Raw genomic sequence first — 17,491 nt, 5'->3', positions numbered from 1 at the left:
TCCCCTCCCTTCCCCTCCCCTCTCCTCTTCCCTTCTCTCCTCTTCTTTTCCCTATTATGGTCTCCTTGCAACCCAATCTAAAGAAAACCCCTATTCTCTTCTGCTCAGCTAACTGGATAATCATCTCTTTATTGCCCAATCAGAGATAATTAGGGAACATTCTTTATGCGACATAGACTGAGGAAATGTCTCAATAATCATGACAAGGATAACATGGGGACCAGATCTCTGGGCACAGAAATCAGCAACTGAATATACAATGCACAAAGCTATCTCCAACAATATGATCTTATGAGAGATCCTTGATATTCAAATAATAAAATTCTAACCCTGGGTTGGTGAGATGGCTCAAAGGTTAAGAGCACTGGCTGCTTTTCCAGAGGTCTTGAGTTCAATCCCCTGCAACCACATGGTGGCTCACAACCATCTGTAATTGGATCCAATGCCCTCTTCTGGTGTGTGTCTGTTGGATCCAATGCCTTCTTCTGGTGTGTGTCTGAAGATAGCTACAGTGTACTCATATAAATAAAAATAAATAAACCTTTAAAAGCTGAAGAAAAGGCCATCCAGAGACTACCCTACCTGGGGATCTATTCCATAGACAGTCACCCAACCAAGATACAATTGCAGATGCCAAGAAATGCATGCTGACAGGAGCCTGATATAGCTGTCTCCTGAGAGGCTCTACCAGAGCCTGACAAATACAGAGGCAGATGCTCACAGCCAACCATTGGACTGAGCAGAGGGCCCCCAATGGAGAGGTTAGAGAAAGGACTGAAGGAGCAGAAGGGGTTTACAACCCCATAGGAAGAACAGTAATATCAACCGACCAGACCACCCCAGAAGCTCCTAGGGAATAAACAACGAATCAAAGAGTACACATGGAGGAACCCATGGATCCAGTCCCATTTGTAACAGAGGATGGCCTTGCTGGGCATCAATGGGAGGAAAGGCCCTTGGTCCTCTGAAGGTTCAATGCCCCAGTGTAGGAGAATGCCAAGGTGAGAAGGTGGGGAGTGAGTGAGTGAGTAGGTGAACACCCTCATAGAAACAGTGGGAGGGGTTATGAGACAGGGGGTTTCCAAAGGGAAACCTGGAAAGGGGATAAGATTTGAAATGTAAATAAAGAATATACCCAATAAAAGAAAAAAAAAGAGTCTTGTCTGATATTGATACAAATTTGTATCTGTAAACTATTATAAAATCAGACTGACCCATTTCATCTTCATTATAGACTAGACATTGGCAAGACACAGACAAATTCTTAGCTAGGATATAGCATGGATGGCCTCCACTCAATTCCTTACAGCATGTTCATTCTTAGGGGAGACATTTTGAACATAGACTTGACCATCTATTGCTTTCAACATCCTATCTGAAGCCCAGTGTAATCATCCATTATGTAATGCTCACACTTTACTGAGGCTTCTCTGTCTCTCCTCAGCTTTCCCAAATTATTTCCAAAAACCATTTAAAAAGGAGTTAAAACACAAGCAACCATATTTAATCATAGCTATCACTGCACTTCTCTGGTGCCATTTTTTCTATATTCTTTGGCATAGCTGTGACAAAAGTTTTAGCGAGAACAAGATCAAAGAGTAGATTAATTTTGTTTTATTTTGATTTAGTGTTCTTGACAATAGAATTGAGGGCCTTACAAAGGCTAAGATAGCAAGTCCAACACAGTGGTAGATTTGGGCATTCTAATTTGTTTCCATTGTGAATGATGACTCTTGTTATCTAAGTGTATTTATCAACCCAGCTTCAAATTTACAGTCTCTCTAGCTTAGATTCTGAATAAATGGGAAGATTGGTACACACTGTCATGCTTAGCAATGAAGATATTATTATTTTAACTCATGGTTTCAGAAGGTTCACTTCAGAGTCTCTTAACTCCACACTCTGGGGGAATACATCATGATCATGGAAACTTGGGTATGGGGGAACTTTTTTATTACACATAAATAGTAAATACAGAAAAAGAATACAGAAAAGAGTGAGGTCAATCTGTAGTCTCCAAAGATAAACCTGTAGTTAATGCAGGGTATTTGTGGATCCAGCTTGAGATTTAATTAAGACACAAGGAGACACATAGTTTAAAGCTGTTGGCTTTTAGCTGAAGAATTCTCTCAGCTACAGTCTAACTTCACCCAACTTTTCCATCATTCTGTCTCTCCATGTGGCCACACTGCCCACTTCAAGCTCCATCTGGTCTCCCTTCTGCCTCTTCTACATCTCCCTCCATCTGCTGAGTTTCTCCTACCTGGAACTCTGCCCATACTTCCTTCCCTATCTCACCAGCTCTTTCTTATGCAAAAAGACACATTTAAGTCTGAACCAATCAACAGCAGAACAACTTCCTATCCATCTTTTTGAGAGGATTGTGTGACTTTCCTCATGGGCTACTTGCTTTTTAATATGACAATTTCAAAGAATCAACTTTTGGGCAGGTGAGGTAAGACAACATTTACATATAGAAGGCATGTAATAGGCTACTGTACAGAGAGGACAATACCAAACATATTGCCAACACTTAGCTCTGCCTGTACAGCAACCAACACTTGAAAATAGGGGAATACAATTTCTTATGTTGTAGGGGTATCAGTCATCCCAACATATAGTAGCCTACTTTTTCTAAATAGGTCCTATATCTTAAAGTTTCCATAATTTATTAATATAACAACAGTGCTAGGGAATCAAGAATCTATGATGGGGACATTTCATATGAAAACTATAATTCATAATAATTTCCACCTCCTTCATCATCAAGTTTGACCAAGTATTCAACTCTGATTCTATGGTTTTAACTACATTGTGTATCTATGTAAGTTCATGTATGCAGTTTTGGTTTTTCTATGAATGTTATGTTTCATTTAGTATAAGGTCAAAAAAGTTGGTTTATTTTGCCACTTATTGCAGAAAGGTTTCTAAAGATAAATGTTCTATTTGAATATATGCTATATTTTATCTATGTGCCTATGAAAAACAAGTTTGTTTCTATAACTTGGCTACTGTGACAAGAGCTGCAAAAAATGTGGAAATACTGTTGCTTCCAGATTATTATTTCATGTCTTTTGTTTGGTTAAATACCCAGAAACAAGTTTGCTGGTTCATATTGTTACTTTAGTTTGAATAACTTGGAGTTATTCAATTATACCAGCTACACTGTTTTTCCTCTGCAGAGTATGTGAGATTCCTAATTTCTACCTATTCTGCCAATGCTTCTCTTACTTTAGAATCATCATAACAGTTATAAGGTTCTTGCAATTTTGTAAATGTGCTTGTTGATCCTTTTTAGTACATAATTTGGTCACTCATATATCTTTCTTACTTTCTTGTCTTTTCAACTCTTGAATCCATTTTTCTGCTTTTAGTTGACATCTTGATTTACGGCCTAAACTTACTTCAAATTTGCTTACCTCGAACAATTCCTTAGTGGGTAACAGGCATCTCTGTTGGTATCACAGGATGCAAAAATAATGAGGAAAGGACCACCAAAGAAAATAATAAGCCAAAAGCAACTTTATTTACCACGGAAAACACTTCCAACCAGCCAGGGTCAGGATCACGTTCAAGAGCTGACAACAACAACTTTGAAGAACAGGACAGGAACAGTCTCCTTTTAAGCATAAACCTAGGAACAAATGTTCAAGAGATAATAAAGAAGAATTTGTAAATTAAGGGTTAGTTCTGAAGCCCAGGGCATGTAGGATAGCAGAATGGTTGCATAGGTTCAAGGTTATTCTAATGTAGTAGGTTTATCTAAACTTTTTTAGGGACTGTCACAGACCAGGTGGTTTTACAGCAACTGAAAAGAATGTGAAATAGAGAAGGAAGTATGGGAAGTACTATTGATGGGCTGTCTCTTCCTGATTAAGAAGTTTGGTATTCAACTCAACTATGTTAAAAAGGACGATATGAATTTTATTGTCAGATTTAGTTAATATAATAAGTATAAAGTATAAAAATGGTGAATAACAGGGTAAAGACTTGTGATAGCAATATCTGATACATGACCATGTGAAAGTCAACATGACCTTATATGAAGAATTGTGGATACATACTACAAAATTAAAATTTATACCTATTGGTTTAAAATTCTCAATCCAAGATCAATAATTTCATAGAATTGTATATATAATTATTACAATAGAATGGTACACTTTCTCTAATTCTGAGAAAGACAGGTAAAGTGTTTCTATGTCAGATTATCAGATAGGCAGCAAAAATCTATAGAAATGTGAAAAATGGAACAATATCTCTCTTTATACAATTTAGTCTTCTAATTGTATTGCTTATTCAACTACATTAAATGCAACATTGTGTGTATTTGAAATATTTTAAAAAACAATTTTATATCAAGTCATCAAATATTTAAAGAGAAATGACACACAAGAATCAAGGAGTGTTGTGACAGTGTTTCTTCATTATTATACTACTCAATGCATTTTCAGGAAAAAAATAAATAAGTGCAGTTGTTTTGCTCTGCGTCATTGCACTATCATGCAACAGTATGAAAGATATCAGATTTGCTTAAAAGTCCAATAGCTATTCATATACATAAATGAAAAATACCCACATGCTTATATGAGCTATGTGAAATGTGTGTTTCCATTATACATTCTTAGAAAGAATGAAAGAAAAATATGAAGATAAATACATATTCTTATATCATAGAAAATTTAAAACGATAAAAAATGATTACATATAGAAGTAGTTCATGCTCTTTAGTTCTCACATCTTCAGGTTACCTAGAATATATTGAAGCAAATTAATATGTAAAATAAACTTCTGGACTAGATAGTTGGAATATGTGTTCAATATTTAAAAATATGACTTAATGTAATTAGTCATAATAAGTAAACTATTACATTTATATTCAGTTACTCATTGACACAATTCTCAAGTATTCTTTGATCAACTGTTTTCTCTCTTACAAAATCTTTTCTTTTTTGAAAAAAATATATTTCTTCCTACTACAAAGTTTTATATGATAAGGTCACATGTACTTGATAAACAAATATAACAGTTCTCAGTAGATTGGGTTCATTGTTAATATCAAGAATAATCAGGTGTATTAAAAATGTCTACATAATATATACATTTTCTCATTGTACCATAAATTATACTATATTAATGCATGCAGAAAGATTCACTTATATGTAGATGGTATCAAAAGGCGGCTCTGGAATTTTCCCTATAAAATGTTGCCTTTAAAATGTGACTATAAAATTATATTACTTTCTAAGTCTATTTATTTACAGTATAGTTAATGAAAATGTTAAATAAAATAGGTTCAAAATGTTTTGTTTTAGCACAATAAAAGATGCTGCTCTTTGAAAATAAGCACATGCCGTAGGCGATGTATTTCTAATGTGTGTAATCACCAGAGAGAAAATGTTATTTTTTAGAAACAAAGGCTAAAATACTTGGCTAAGAAATGCTGTTATTTAAACAACTACTGAAAAGAGTAGGGCAGGTAGAATAGCTAAGCTGATTAAGTGTTTGCCTTGAAAGCATGAAGACCTAGTTTGACCCCAGAATGCAAGTAAAAGTACACAATATGGTAGCATGTGCTTATATTCCCAGGATAAGGAAAGAAATGATAAATTGATCTCAGGAGCTCAATGTCCTGCCAACTAGTTTACTTGATGAGTGCCTAACTAATGAAAGGGAGTGAACTCAAAATGAAAGTAGGTGATGGCTAAGAAATGAGTGCTTCACAGGTGTTTGATTCTCTTCTGGTACATACATGCACACGAACATACATATGCACTTACATACACACATGGACACATTCAGCAAGAATATATACAAACATGCATATAAAAGTCAAGATTACAAAGTTATTCTTTTTATTTTTGTCAATGTCTAATCTAGGAGGGGTTTTTTTTTGAGATTTTTAAATTAACTTTGACCTTTTTTTTTACAGTCCAATCATTATTCCATTCCTGGTCCACCCTCCAACAGTTCCTCATCCCATTCCACCTCCCCTGCTTCTAAGAGGATGTCCCCACCTCTACTCCCTCACCCTACCAGGCCTTGTCACTCCCTGAGGCCTCAGGTCTCTCAAGAGTTAGTTGCATCTTCTCTCATTGAGGCCAGACCAGGCAGTCTCTGCTGTACATGAGTTGAGGCCTCTTACCAGCTAGGTTATGCTGCCTGATTGGTAGCTCAGTGTCTGAGAGGTCTCGAGGGTCTAGGTTAGTTGAGACTGCTGGTCTTCCTATGTGTTTGCCACTCTCCACTACATCTTTCATCCTGCTCCTAATTCAACCACAAGGGTCCCTGACTTCTGTCCCTTGGTTGGGTGTAAGTATCTGCAACTGTCTCTGTCAGCTCCTTGTTGAGCCTCTCAGAGGGCAGCCATGATAGGCCCCTGTCTGAAAGCACACCATAAGCATTAGTAATAACAGTGTCTGGCCTTGGAGCTTCACCTTGAGAGGGAGCCCAGTTTGGGCTTGTCACTGGACCTCCTTTCCCTCAGCCTCTTTTCCAGTTTTGTCCCTGCAGTTCTTTTAGACAGAAACAATTCTGGGTCAGAGTTTTAAACCAGGGGATGGTAACCCCATCCCTACACTTGATGCTCTGTCTTTCTACTGGAGGTGGATTCTGTAAATTCGCTCTCCCCGTGGTTGGGCATTTCATCTGAGGTCACTCCCTTTGAGTCCTGAGATTCTCTCACCTCCCAGGTCTCTGGTATATTCTAGCGGGTCCCCCTACCTCCCACCTCCCAAGGTTGCCTCTTCCCATTCATTCTGCTGTCCCTCAGGGGTTCTCTCCTGTTCCCTTCCCCAATACCTGATCGTGTTCCTCTTTTCCCCTCACTGTCCCCTCTCCCACCCAGATCCCTATTTCTCATGGTAGAAATTTCTTTCTCTCTTTTTAATTCATTTCTGATGAAATTACTCCTTTCCAGTTAAAACAGTTTAGAAGGAAACTTGTAATGACATCTGGAAACTCAGAATTTTGTACACATACCATTTTGAATTTTACTTATATTTATATTTTCTAATCAGAAAATGGAAAATGTACTAATTTTAAAATGTTTTCCCATCATTAAGAGAGGGATTTATTGAATACCCATGTAAAGAATTTAGACATTTGTATAAAATATTCTACAACTCAGGGTATTTCTGGATACAACAGATATTAATATTAAAAATTTATATACAAATAGGATATTGAAACAATAGCAAAGCAAGGACATGTGTTTCAGTTAAATGTGAAACAGTTTGAAGTAAAGTAATTCATAAAGAAAATGGAAACTGTATGTGTTACTACATTATAAGTCAGTATACTACTTTCTGATAATACTCTTTATATTTTTATATGTAAGAAAGATATTTAAAAGCTTATTTGTATAAAATTCTTATTCCATATAGGCTCTCTACATATTGTGCTAAAGAGATCTAAGAGGTAATTAAAATGTATATAATAATAACAGAAAAATTTGAAATTTGTATTTTAACATTTAGAGTACTATGCTTCATTAAGGGAAAAATAGTATTAAATAAAATTACCAATTTCTAAATAATGTAGCTAATTCCTAAAGAAAGTTATAATATTAAATAATTGTTCACAATAATAGTAATTATTTGACATTTCCTCACTCGTAATTCCCTAGGAGAAATACCATAAGCACTAAAATGCTTATTTTCTTCATTGGCTGTTTCTATTAATTCAGAGAAAAAGAATGTTTGGTGCTAAAATGATTATAATTTTTCCTACTTACAAACACAGTATGCATTCAAATGTCAAATAAATAAGAATAATAAAACAATAGCATTCTTACAAAGTAATTATTTCTGTGGGAATTTAACTGATTCCTTTCAGAACTCCTGTAACTCCAAGTGTGTAAGGTGGGGAGTTCTTTGGTGTTTCATTAAACACCCTCATTCTCTGCTTTACTTTAAAATCTTACTTTTACTTTGTTTATTAACTGAGAGAAAATGAAACAGTAGGAATTTGCCACCTCTTTCCTTTCAAGTCAATTAGACCTCCAGGCAAATGAATATTCTCATGTAAGTGTTAGCCTAAGGTAAAAGCTGTCTTATTTGAGATAATTTGTCTCCTTGAAATGATTAAGTGTAGAAAATTTGACAAGAAATACACATTGTACCCTCATATTTGTCTATGACCAAAATTATCCTAATTTGCATTTCAGCATTTCTATTTTGTTCTGTATGTACATATGTATGTATAAATATGAATATTTCTATATTGTTCTCTATATACATATATATGCATGAATCTAAATATAAAATATATTTATATAATATATATTGTCAATATATATATTTGAGAATATTTATCATAGGCTTGATATATTTTGTATTTATAGAATTAGGAAAGTCAGCCCCCACTTATAAAAGAAAGTTCTCTATTAATATTCATCCTTTTGTATATTTTTAAGTCTATTGCACATTTCTTTAGATATCACTCATTCCGAGGAAAACATCCTATATAAAGCTGTTGAATGCATGTATAAAACATCCTCCTGTAGTTGTACATTATACATCCAGTTTCTATGTTCTGGGTGGTTGCTCTGGGTGGTTGCTTCTTAGCTCTCTGCTAAGGAATGTTAATGGTTGTTATGGTACAAGTATACTTAAAAAGTAAAGTCAACCTATATCTTATTTCTCTTTGGTTAATATTCTCACCCAGGGGTTCTCTTGTTACTCTAATAAGAAAATAATCCCTTCAGAAATAACTGTCATGAGTAAAACTTAATATGTTAAGACTGGGTTTGAATAAGGCCAACAAAATTTTCTAGTTACAGATATAGTATCTTTTCTGAAAACGTGTAAATGTTTATTATTATACAGATTGGGAAGGCAAGTGTTTGAGTTTCTGGGACAGTGACAGTTAAAAGAGGACACTCTGGTGTGTCATTTATGCTTTGAGCTTTGAAAGTAGACCAACAGGGGTTTAAGTCATGTTATGTATCTTTTTTTCTGGTAAATGTAAGACAGCTTATTTAACAGCCCTAAATTTATCTCTAAATTGAGGACATAATAGTATTGGTTCACAGAGATTTTGGAGGGTTAGAAGAGTTGTATGTGTTAGGTTTCCTGGCCATTTCTCATACTTCCACTTTATTGGTAAAATTAACCAATAGCTATGAGACTCAGGGTACTCAACTAGCTTACTATCAGAGTAGTTCTAGAAGGCTAACTAGATTTTATATTATTATCAGGGAATGGTAAAATATTGCTTGAATTTTTTTATTTTTATTTCATTATACAGTTTAGAAAAAGGTAAAAATAAAGTCATTTTAAGAGGTAACAGTTTTAATCTGAAAAATCAGCTATTCAAAAATTAATACTTAAAAATACCAAGGAAATTTTGTTTTGTTATAGATTGCACATTGCACTTGCTAATGTTATTGAGCATTAAAAATGTGTCAGATTCAACATCATGCTGTTATTTTTAGTATCTTATTTGTTAACGTTGTCTTGATGCCTACACAACTAAGCCAACATATTGCAACAAAATATGGGTTTCAATATTTTATTTACATATAAATCTATTAGATAGATAAGGTGAAGCAAGCTTGGTGGATGGTTACATTCTGATTACTCTCTTGATAGGTAACTTGTCTCACAATATCTTATTCAGCTAGTCAATAGACCTAAACATCCCACTATCTACATACCATATACATATGGCATCTGCATACCATATCCACATACTTTTCTACTAGAGACGTAGAAATTAAAATTAATCAGCATCACCATTACAAGCAAAATTGATGGCTGTTCAATTCTTCTCTTAAGTCCATTACCCAAATCGTCCAAGTAGCATGTCACAGAGATATAGCACAATGTCACAATGGGAATTCTGACATTGATGTAATTCATCAAGCTTATTTAGATTTTATCAGTTCTACAAGCATGCATGTATTACACATATAGTAATTTTACGGTTATAGATTTCTGTGACTACCATCATAGTCAAGGCTCATAACACTTCCATTTAAAGAAGCCACATAGTACAATGAATTACCTCCCAACAATTCTCCATGCACTCTAACTCTGTCAACAAATCAATTATCTACCTTTACGTATTAGTCAGTTCAAAAAAGATATATAACACAAACTAATAATCCATAACTTTGATAGTATATTTGGTATTATATACATGACAATTTCTATGACATATCAACAATGTGCGTGGACTCTCTTCTGGTAAATGCTGAGTGTCACTTCATATTATGAATTTGCCACAGCTCGCGAATTTTGGGGAATAAATGCCTCAGTGTACATAAAATTTTCTGGGATGTAAAGCAAGGGTGTGTTAAGTTCTATGACAAACCACAGCAATCCTTCATGGAGGGCCTTATTCTTGTTTTATTTCTGTTGCTGTGATTAAAATACTGAAACAAAGAACAAGGTAGAAAATAAGATGTTTCTTTTAGCTCATAATTCCATATTGTAGTCCATTATTATAGAGAACATGGGAGGAAAAATGTCATGTCACATCTTCAACCTTAAACAATTATAAGAAATGTATTTATGCTCATTTTTTGCTTGCCTATGCTCAGCTAGATTTTGCCAATCTATGTAGCTTAATACCACCTGCCTAGGGGATGGTATACTCCCCTGTGGGCTATACACCCAACCCTCACCCAAAGCATGCCTGTAGTCCACTCTATATGAACTCATTGAGACTCTCTTCCAGGATGATTCTAGTGTGTACCAAGTTGACAAAGTTAAGTGTCACAATGCAATAGCATCCTTTAGCCTTTATGCAATTCCTTTTAATTAACAGTAGCAAGTCTCATATGATAGCATGAAGGCCTGCTGTGTTTTTAATTTTCATTTTGTAAGTTAACAAAGTTCAATATATTTTCTCAAAACAGTTGTTGCTTCTCTCCCCCCACCCTCTCTCACTCTTCCTCCCTCATTCCCTCCTTTCTTCCGCTCACTCCCTGATGTAAGCTGGATATCTCTCAAACAAGTATTTTCTCTCCTAAGCAGTGTTCTTTTAAATCCTTTCACAATGACTTTCACATAGTGGAATAATTGGTTTTAAATGTCAAAATGCCACAACTTGGAGTCATATGCAAACCTAGAATCATCTGCAAAGAGAGTCTCGGTTGAGGAATTTTCTAGACCTGGTGCAGATGGAACTGTAAGCATTTAGTAGGAAATTGTCTTCAGTGCCTTAATTGAATTGAAATGAACAAGTCACCATTAATGTGGACAGCATCATTTCATGAGCTGGACACCGACCTGCATGATAGTAGAAAGCTCGATGAGGTAAAAAAGCAAGGATGTATATCCATTTTCTCTTTGCTCTTGACTGTGGATGTGATGTGACTATTTTTTTGAATTCTCAAAGTTGTGGCCAGTATCCTGGAATTATAAGCTGGTAAACCCTTCTTCTCCTTGAGTTTTTAGACTTGTTTCTGTTTTTTTTAATTTAATTTTTTGTTTGTTTTTGTGTCAGGCTATTTGTCACAGCAACAGAAAGAAAGCTACAACAAAGAATGTGGAAATGTATTAGAAAATCTAATATTTAGTGACACCGATGCTTTGCTATTTCTTAGAACAAGCTAGCACAGACATTATTATTAAAGAAATACAAAAGACATTTATTTAATAGATTTTTGAAGTTAATTCATGCATTTTTAAATTTTATTATTATTATTATTATTATTATTATTATTATTCATTAATTGTTTTTACAGTCCAGTCATTATCCCCATCCCGGTCTGCCCTCTGACTGGTTCTCATTCGATTCCTCCTCTCTCTGTCTCCAAGAGGATGTTCCCACCCACCCTTCCACCCCACCAGACCTCCCCACTCCCTGGGGCCTCAAGTCTCTAGAGGGTTAGGTGAATCTTCTCTCACTGAGGCCAGACCAGGAAGTCCTCTACTGTATATATTTGTGGGTGGGGGGAAGGGAGCTCATGTCAGCTAATGTATGTTGCCTGTTGGTGGTTGAGTGTCTGAGAGATCGCAGGTATCCAGGTTAGCTGGGAATGCTGGTCTTCCTTCGAGGTCGCCTTCTACCTCAGCTTCTTCCATCATTTTTTAAAGTCAGTTTCTTAAGAAATCTTAGACATGGGGAAAGATGTAAAGATTAAGCATTACAGTTTGAAATTGTGAAAGTGATTGTGATAGTATAAAACTATCTTTTGATAGGTTCAGTTGCAACTGCCTGTCGTGATCCAGGAGTCCCCATGAATGGGACACGGAATGGGGACGGACGAGAACCTGGGGATACTGTTGTTTTTCAGTGTGATCCTGGATATGAGCTTCAAGGACAAGAAAGAATAACCTGCATTCAGGTAGAAAATCGATACTTCTGGCAGCCCAGCCCACCAGTCTGTATAGGTATGATTAAAGAATAATTCAAATTTTATAAAATATATTGCAATCATTAAGAGATGGTATTGATGTTATTAAATACTATCTTCAAAAAAAGTTGCATATTTTAAGATTTCAGAGGATTTCAGAGGAGCATGTACTTACCCAAAATATAAAACTTAGAAAAGGTAATTACTAATTTCTGTAGTTAAAAGTTCATATTTTTATCATGTTCTGAAAAGCTCAGAAATTCTAAAATGTGATTAATCAAATCTCCTGAAATAATTTTCCAGCCTTTATTCACTGGATAAATCTATTACCTTTTGCTTTAAAACTTAGTCACTGAGAATCTCTATGTAAAATGCACTATGTTGATTTAGTCTCTGTATGCTTATTTCTTCTAAGGAGGTTATATCAGCAGCTATTTTAGAGTTTCAAAGGATTGGCTTTCCATTTAAGTCAGGACTTTCAAAAGAACATCAGGTTTTGTTTTGATGATCTGAGGAGTGTCCAGACCTTGTTCCATGCTTTAACCTGTCTGACTTCTGGCACATACTTGCTTTCAAATCTCTAAGTCTCAGTCTAGAGATTCAAGGTATAGGTCCTTCAGTACTAGATCAGGACAAAAACAAAACAACAACAACCCCCCCCAAAAAAAAAGAAACAAGCTTAGAGAAATGATCATGTTCTTCAATACAATAATTAAGAAAACCTTAAATTTAAGTAAATTGTTTAATATTAAGATTTTTCTATTCAAGTAAATGTCATCCTCAAGTTAATTTACAAAATATTTTCACCAAGCCAAGCGTATAGTTATTCTCTACATTTTTATTCATATACATTTCACAATTTCATTGTACCATAACAACTTCAAGAAGAATTCTAGAATTTGTTCACTCACTATTGGATTTAAAGTAGTCGGGATAGGCATGTTTTTAATGAAAAGCCTTAACTTGGTTCATTAATACTCAGCTTCTAAGTACATTATCAAATAAGCTTCATAGCAATTTCTTTCTGAATATCACATAGAATTAGAAAGCATGTTTTAATACCTCAGTCAGCAGCAAAGGAACTCAGTGAATTACTTGGGCTTGTTTGACTCCATGTTGTAACAGCTTATGTAAAAGCTGCAAAGTTGAATTCATGAGTCACCAGTTATTTTCCATCCACTTGGAACTTACCAATAAAGTAAGAAAATTACTCACTCTGATCAACCTTCCTCTCTATGAACTTAAGCTAAATACATATATACATGCATATATATATATACATATATATAAAACAACACATTTTTCAATATCTTGTAGGTAGGCTTTTAAAGCATAATAGTCATTAACATTGAAGGGTTAATTCTTCTTGCAGACAAAATAGTAGCTCTGGGGCTCTTTAGTAGATATTAGGCAGGAGCCAAGAGTATAGAAGAGACTTAGAATCTAAAACAAAATAATGGCATAGCTTGTACAGGTTCAGATTTTGACATATTTCTTTATATAGTTAATCTACTATAGCTATGTTTTCTATTGCTCTTTATATACTATTGCAACTTTTACATTATCAAATATCAACTGATTTATATTTTTAAAATCTGTATCAATAAAACCAGGTGAGGGAATCTATTTGAGAAATTTTTCTAAGAAAAAGAGGGGGAAGCTTAAGTATATTTGCTTAAGGTGTGAATGTTCTTATTCACTGCTTCACTAGCATGTGAGACTATAATTAAATTAAAACTCTATATTCTAATTGAAAGTTTCTTGCATATCATAAAGAGAATCTCTATATAAAATAAACCAGCCAGCATTGAAAATGGGAAGGTGAAAGGGCTCATGATTCCCACCACTAATTGAGGAGGTATTGACATTTATGGCTTCTCATGCAGGGACAATCATTCCAAGCGGATTTGAGAGTGGGTGGCCCCACATTAAGGAGAAGTAGAATTTGGACTCCATGGTCTATTTTTCATTCTTGTTTCTTTAAAATAGACATAAATTTGAAAGGGCATGGATAAATAGGAGTGAATCTGAGAGAAAATAAGGTGAAGAATAGAAGATAAATATGATCAAAATATATTTTTACATTCTCAAAGATTTAAGGAAATATTATGCTTTTTGGAAAAATTAATGAAATTCCACAAAAATTGCTGAAGATTCTTATTAATAGGCCAGGATATCACTTAATAGGATTTTTAGGCCTATAACATTATATTAACATTGTACTCTTATGTAGAATCCTAAAATATTGAAGAGAATTATATTGAACCTAAAGGAAATAAAACACAGCTCAAACTTCAATAAGTTTAAAGCATTCTGGAGAGCCTGTTATAAAATTCCATTTGTAAACCACAGTATGTTCTAGATAAAAGGACCTGATCTAAGGGGGAAAGATGAGCACTAAATCTTACTTATGTGGAGCAGGGTGTGGGACATTTTTGTATGGATTATGGAACTGAGTATTATTTTGGGGGGAAGGATAAGATAGCTTCAAGAAATGATATGCATTAGAACTTCTCTGAGGAAGAAAATAACTTAAAAAACTGTCTGAAAATTGCTAAGGCTGCAGAAAGCTTGACCCTGCGACTGATAAGAAAGAACTCCATGATTGGAAATACTACTACAAAGATTAAACCCTGAACTTTTTAGAAACTCTGTAAGTGTGTGTCTCAGACCTCAGAGAATAAAGCATTTTACTTGCATGTAGGAAAAAAAAAATCAGCCTCATAGCAAGTACCAAACAGAAGGACGTCATCTTTAGAGAGTTAATAGAATTCATTCCAACAAAATTGACAGTGTGAAGATTACTTTGACATTGCCAGAGGGAAAGTAGCTGCACTCAATATGAAGGTAAATAACAAAGACATTAGTGTGGGTGGGTTGCTGAGAAAGACAGTACATGAATAAAATTGAATTGGCAAAAAAATTAAGAAGATTGTAAAATAGATTCATAGCTGCTGCTCGTGTTAATGTCTCACAAAATAAAATAAAATAAAATAAAATAAACTCAGAACAAATCGTGCATGTCAGGATTCCAGAGAAGCCAACTGAAATTTAATTCATGGATGCCTTTGATTTTATTTTGGATGTTTTATGATTAGGCATGTTAAAAAGGAAAAACCTAATGGATTTCTGACTGTTCTTTAAAGTTGAAGATGTTTTAAAATAATTTTTATGTATTCATTGGCAGTCTAGGATTTATAAATGTCAGGGAGTTTTACTCTCTGGTTGGCTCTGTTAGATTATCAAATATAGCCATAGCTATGAAATACATAAGGGAAATTTTGATAAGATAAATAATTCAGCAAGAAGAGGTTAGGAGCCCTTATCTTTAAAAAGGAAAGTGTTCAGCAACATCCAGTAGGATGTTGAATACATATAAAATTAACTTTCTTTCTTCATGAAGAATACATTCATATGTGTATATATGTATTTGCATATAATTTCTAATAGTGCAAATATTATTGTACCTAGTAGCAATAAAGAAATCTGAAGTCAAATTGATCCCATTTTATACGCATAATCCCACTCCATAAAGCCCTAAATACTCAATATGCTTATATACTACTTTTATACGGACAACATGTGCATATTTGCATTTGCTATTCTACACAGCGTTATATATCTTACATATTTGCTCATCATTCATACATGATTTTAAAAGTCCTAAACACATACTAAGCTGTTATTTTCCACAAAACATTAAACCACTCACTGGGCTACACATTCATTCATACAGCTGTTGCCATTCTTTTCATAGTCAATATGAAGATTCATTAACGTGTCAACAAATATTTGTAGAAACATCATATGCACCTGGAAAACATATCAGTGTATAAGATATCATCTTGACTTTACATGTGAATAGTGAATGCTGACACATGATGATAGTGTGCAAATGAAAAGACCATAATGAGGGTGCTAGTGTCTCATATCATGTTCAGAAAAAAAATGAGGCTAAGTCCAACTCAGCCAAAGGAAAAAAAAAACTGAAATATTCTAAGTGTTCCTGGAGCCTGTGCTACATTTCAAATCATAAGTACATCCATAAAAAAATCATTTCAAAATGAAGGAATTATATGAACAGAAAGTATATAGAATTATAAGACATTTAGGGCTAGCATGTTGGTTCAGTAGGTTCAGGTGTTTGCTGTCAGTGTTGATCCCTGAGCTCAATCCGCAGGACTCATATGGGAGAAAGAGATAAACAACTCCAGCAAGTTTTCCTGTAACCTCCCTATGTCTTGATATAAACACACACAATTAATTAATTAACATAATTTTAAAAGATATTTTTGTAGTATTTTGAGCATGATTCATTTATCCAAAGTGATGGTTGACAATATCACAAAGAGAATAGTGGTCAGGTGAGGCAGTCACTACAACTAGGGAATTGTCTTTTTGTTCATGCAGAACTACCACTGACTTACCATTTCTGTACTATGACTAGATATTTACACTCAGAATATAATTGTTGAACACAAAAGTCAGTCATTTTCACAATCCAAAGAGAGAGAGAGAGAGAAAGAGAGAGCGAGGGAGAGAGAGAGAGAAGCATCAATCTAGGTCAAGAAAATGGTAGGAAAAGAACGTGAGACAAACTGAAGTGTATCTATGACATGAGTCTTGATATATCTCCTTGATATATTGGATATGAAGATTCACTGAAGAATGCTAGGCTCCATGCTTAGAAATATACATGGTATCTGGCAGTGGTGGCTCATGCCTTTAATCTCAGCACTTGGGAGGCAGAGGCCTGCCTGGTCTATAGAGTTTCAGGACAGCCAGGACTGTAACACAGATAAATCCTGTCTCAAAAAAAAAGTCTTGGATCCAAGATCAAAGACAAGAGGAAATACACATAATGGGAGTTGGCAGTGTTATGTAACTTTTGTATTATATTATTTATGTGATACTAGACTACTAGGTAGCAATAGCTGTAATACTTATATGATTTGTAATTCAGCACAGAATATCAGCAAGATGAGATAACAAAAGGAGTTTCCCATTAATAAAAAGTGAGAGATAAGGTCATTAAAGAAACATGTTCAACACAGATGGTTGTAACAGAGTAAACAATACAAGGCAAACAATGCTGCATAAGGAACTCAGGAAGGAACTCAGGAATGAACGCAGGAGAAGGCCCAGTCTACAAAATGAGATGGAAATTTTCATGGCAGAATTGAA

The 17,491-nt window shown here is 34.6% G+C and overlaps 1 protein-coding gene across 3 annotated transcripts in view; it reads left to right on the top strand.

Annotated features, from left to right (window-relative positions):
• Window positions 1-17,491, top strand: part of Csmd3 (CUB and Sushi multiple domains 3) — a 1,130,934-nt gene that overhangs the window by 831,929 nt on the left and 281,514 nt on the right. For all 3 annotated transcript variants that reach the window (XM_028765583.1, XM_028765601.1, XM_028765593.1), the window contains one exon: window positions 12,153-12,344. In XM_028765583.1, the coding sequence (XP_028621416.1) occupies window positions 12,153-12,344 (192 nt within the window). The remainder of the gene's footprint in view (window positions 1-12,152; window positions 12,345-17,491) is intronic.

The sequence above is a fragment of the Grammomys surdaster genome, unplaced genomic scaffold (assembly GCF_004785775.1).
Source record: "Grammomys surdaster isolate TR1022 unplaced genomic scaffold, NIH_TR_1.0 63, whole genome shotgun sequence".
NCBI lineage: Eukaryota > Metazoa > Chordata > Mammalia > Rodentia > Muridae > Grammomys > Grammomys surdaster.
The sequence above is the reverse complement of the archived record's forward strand: the minus strand, read 5'-3'. Positions and strand labels throughout refer to the sequence as shown.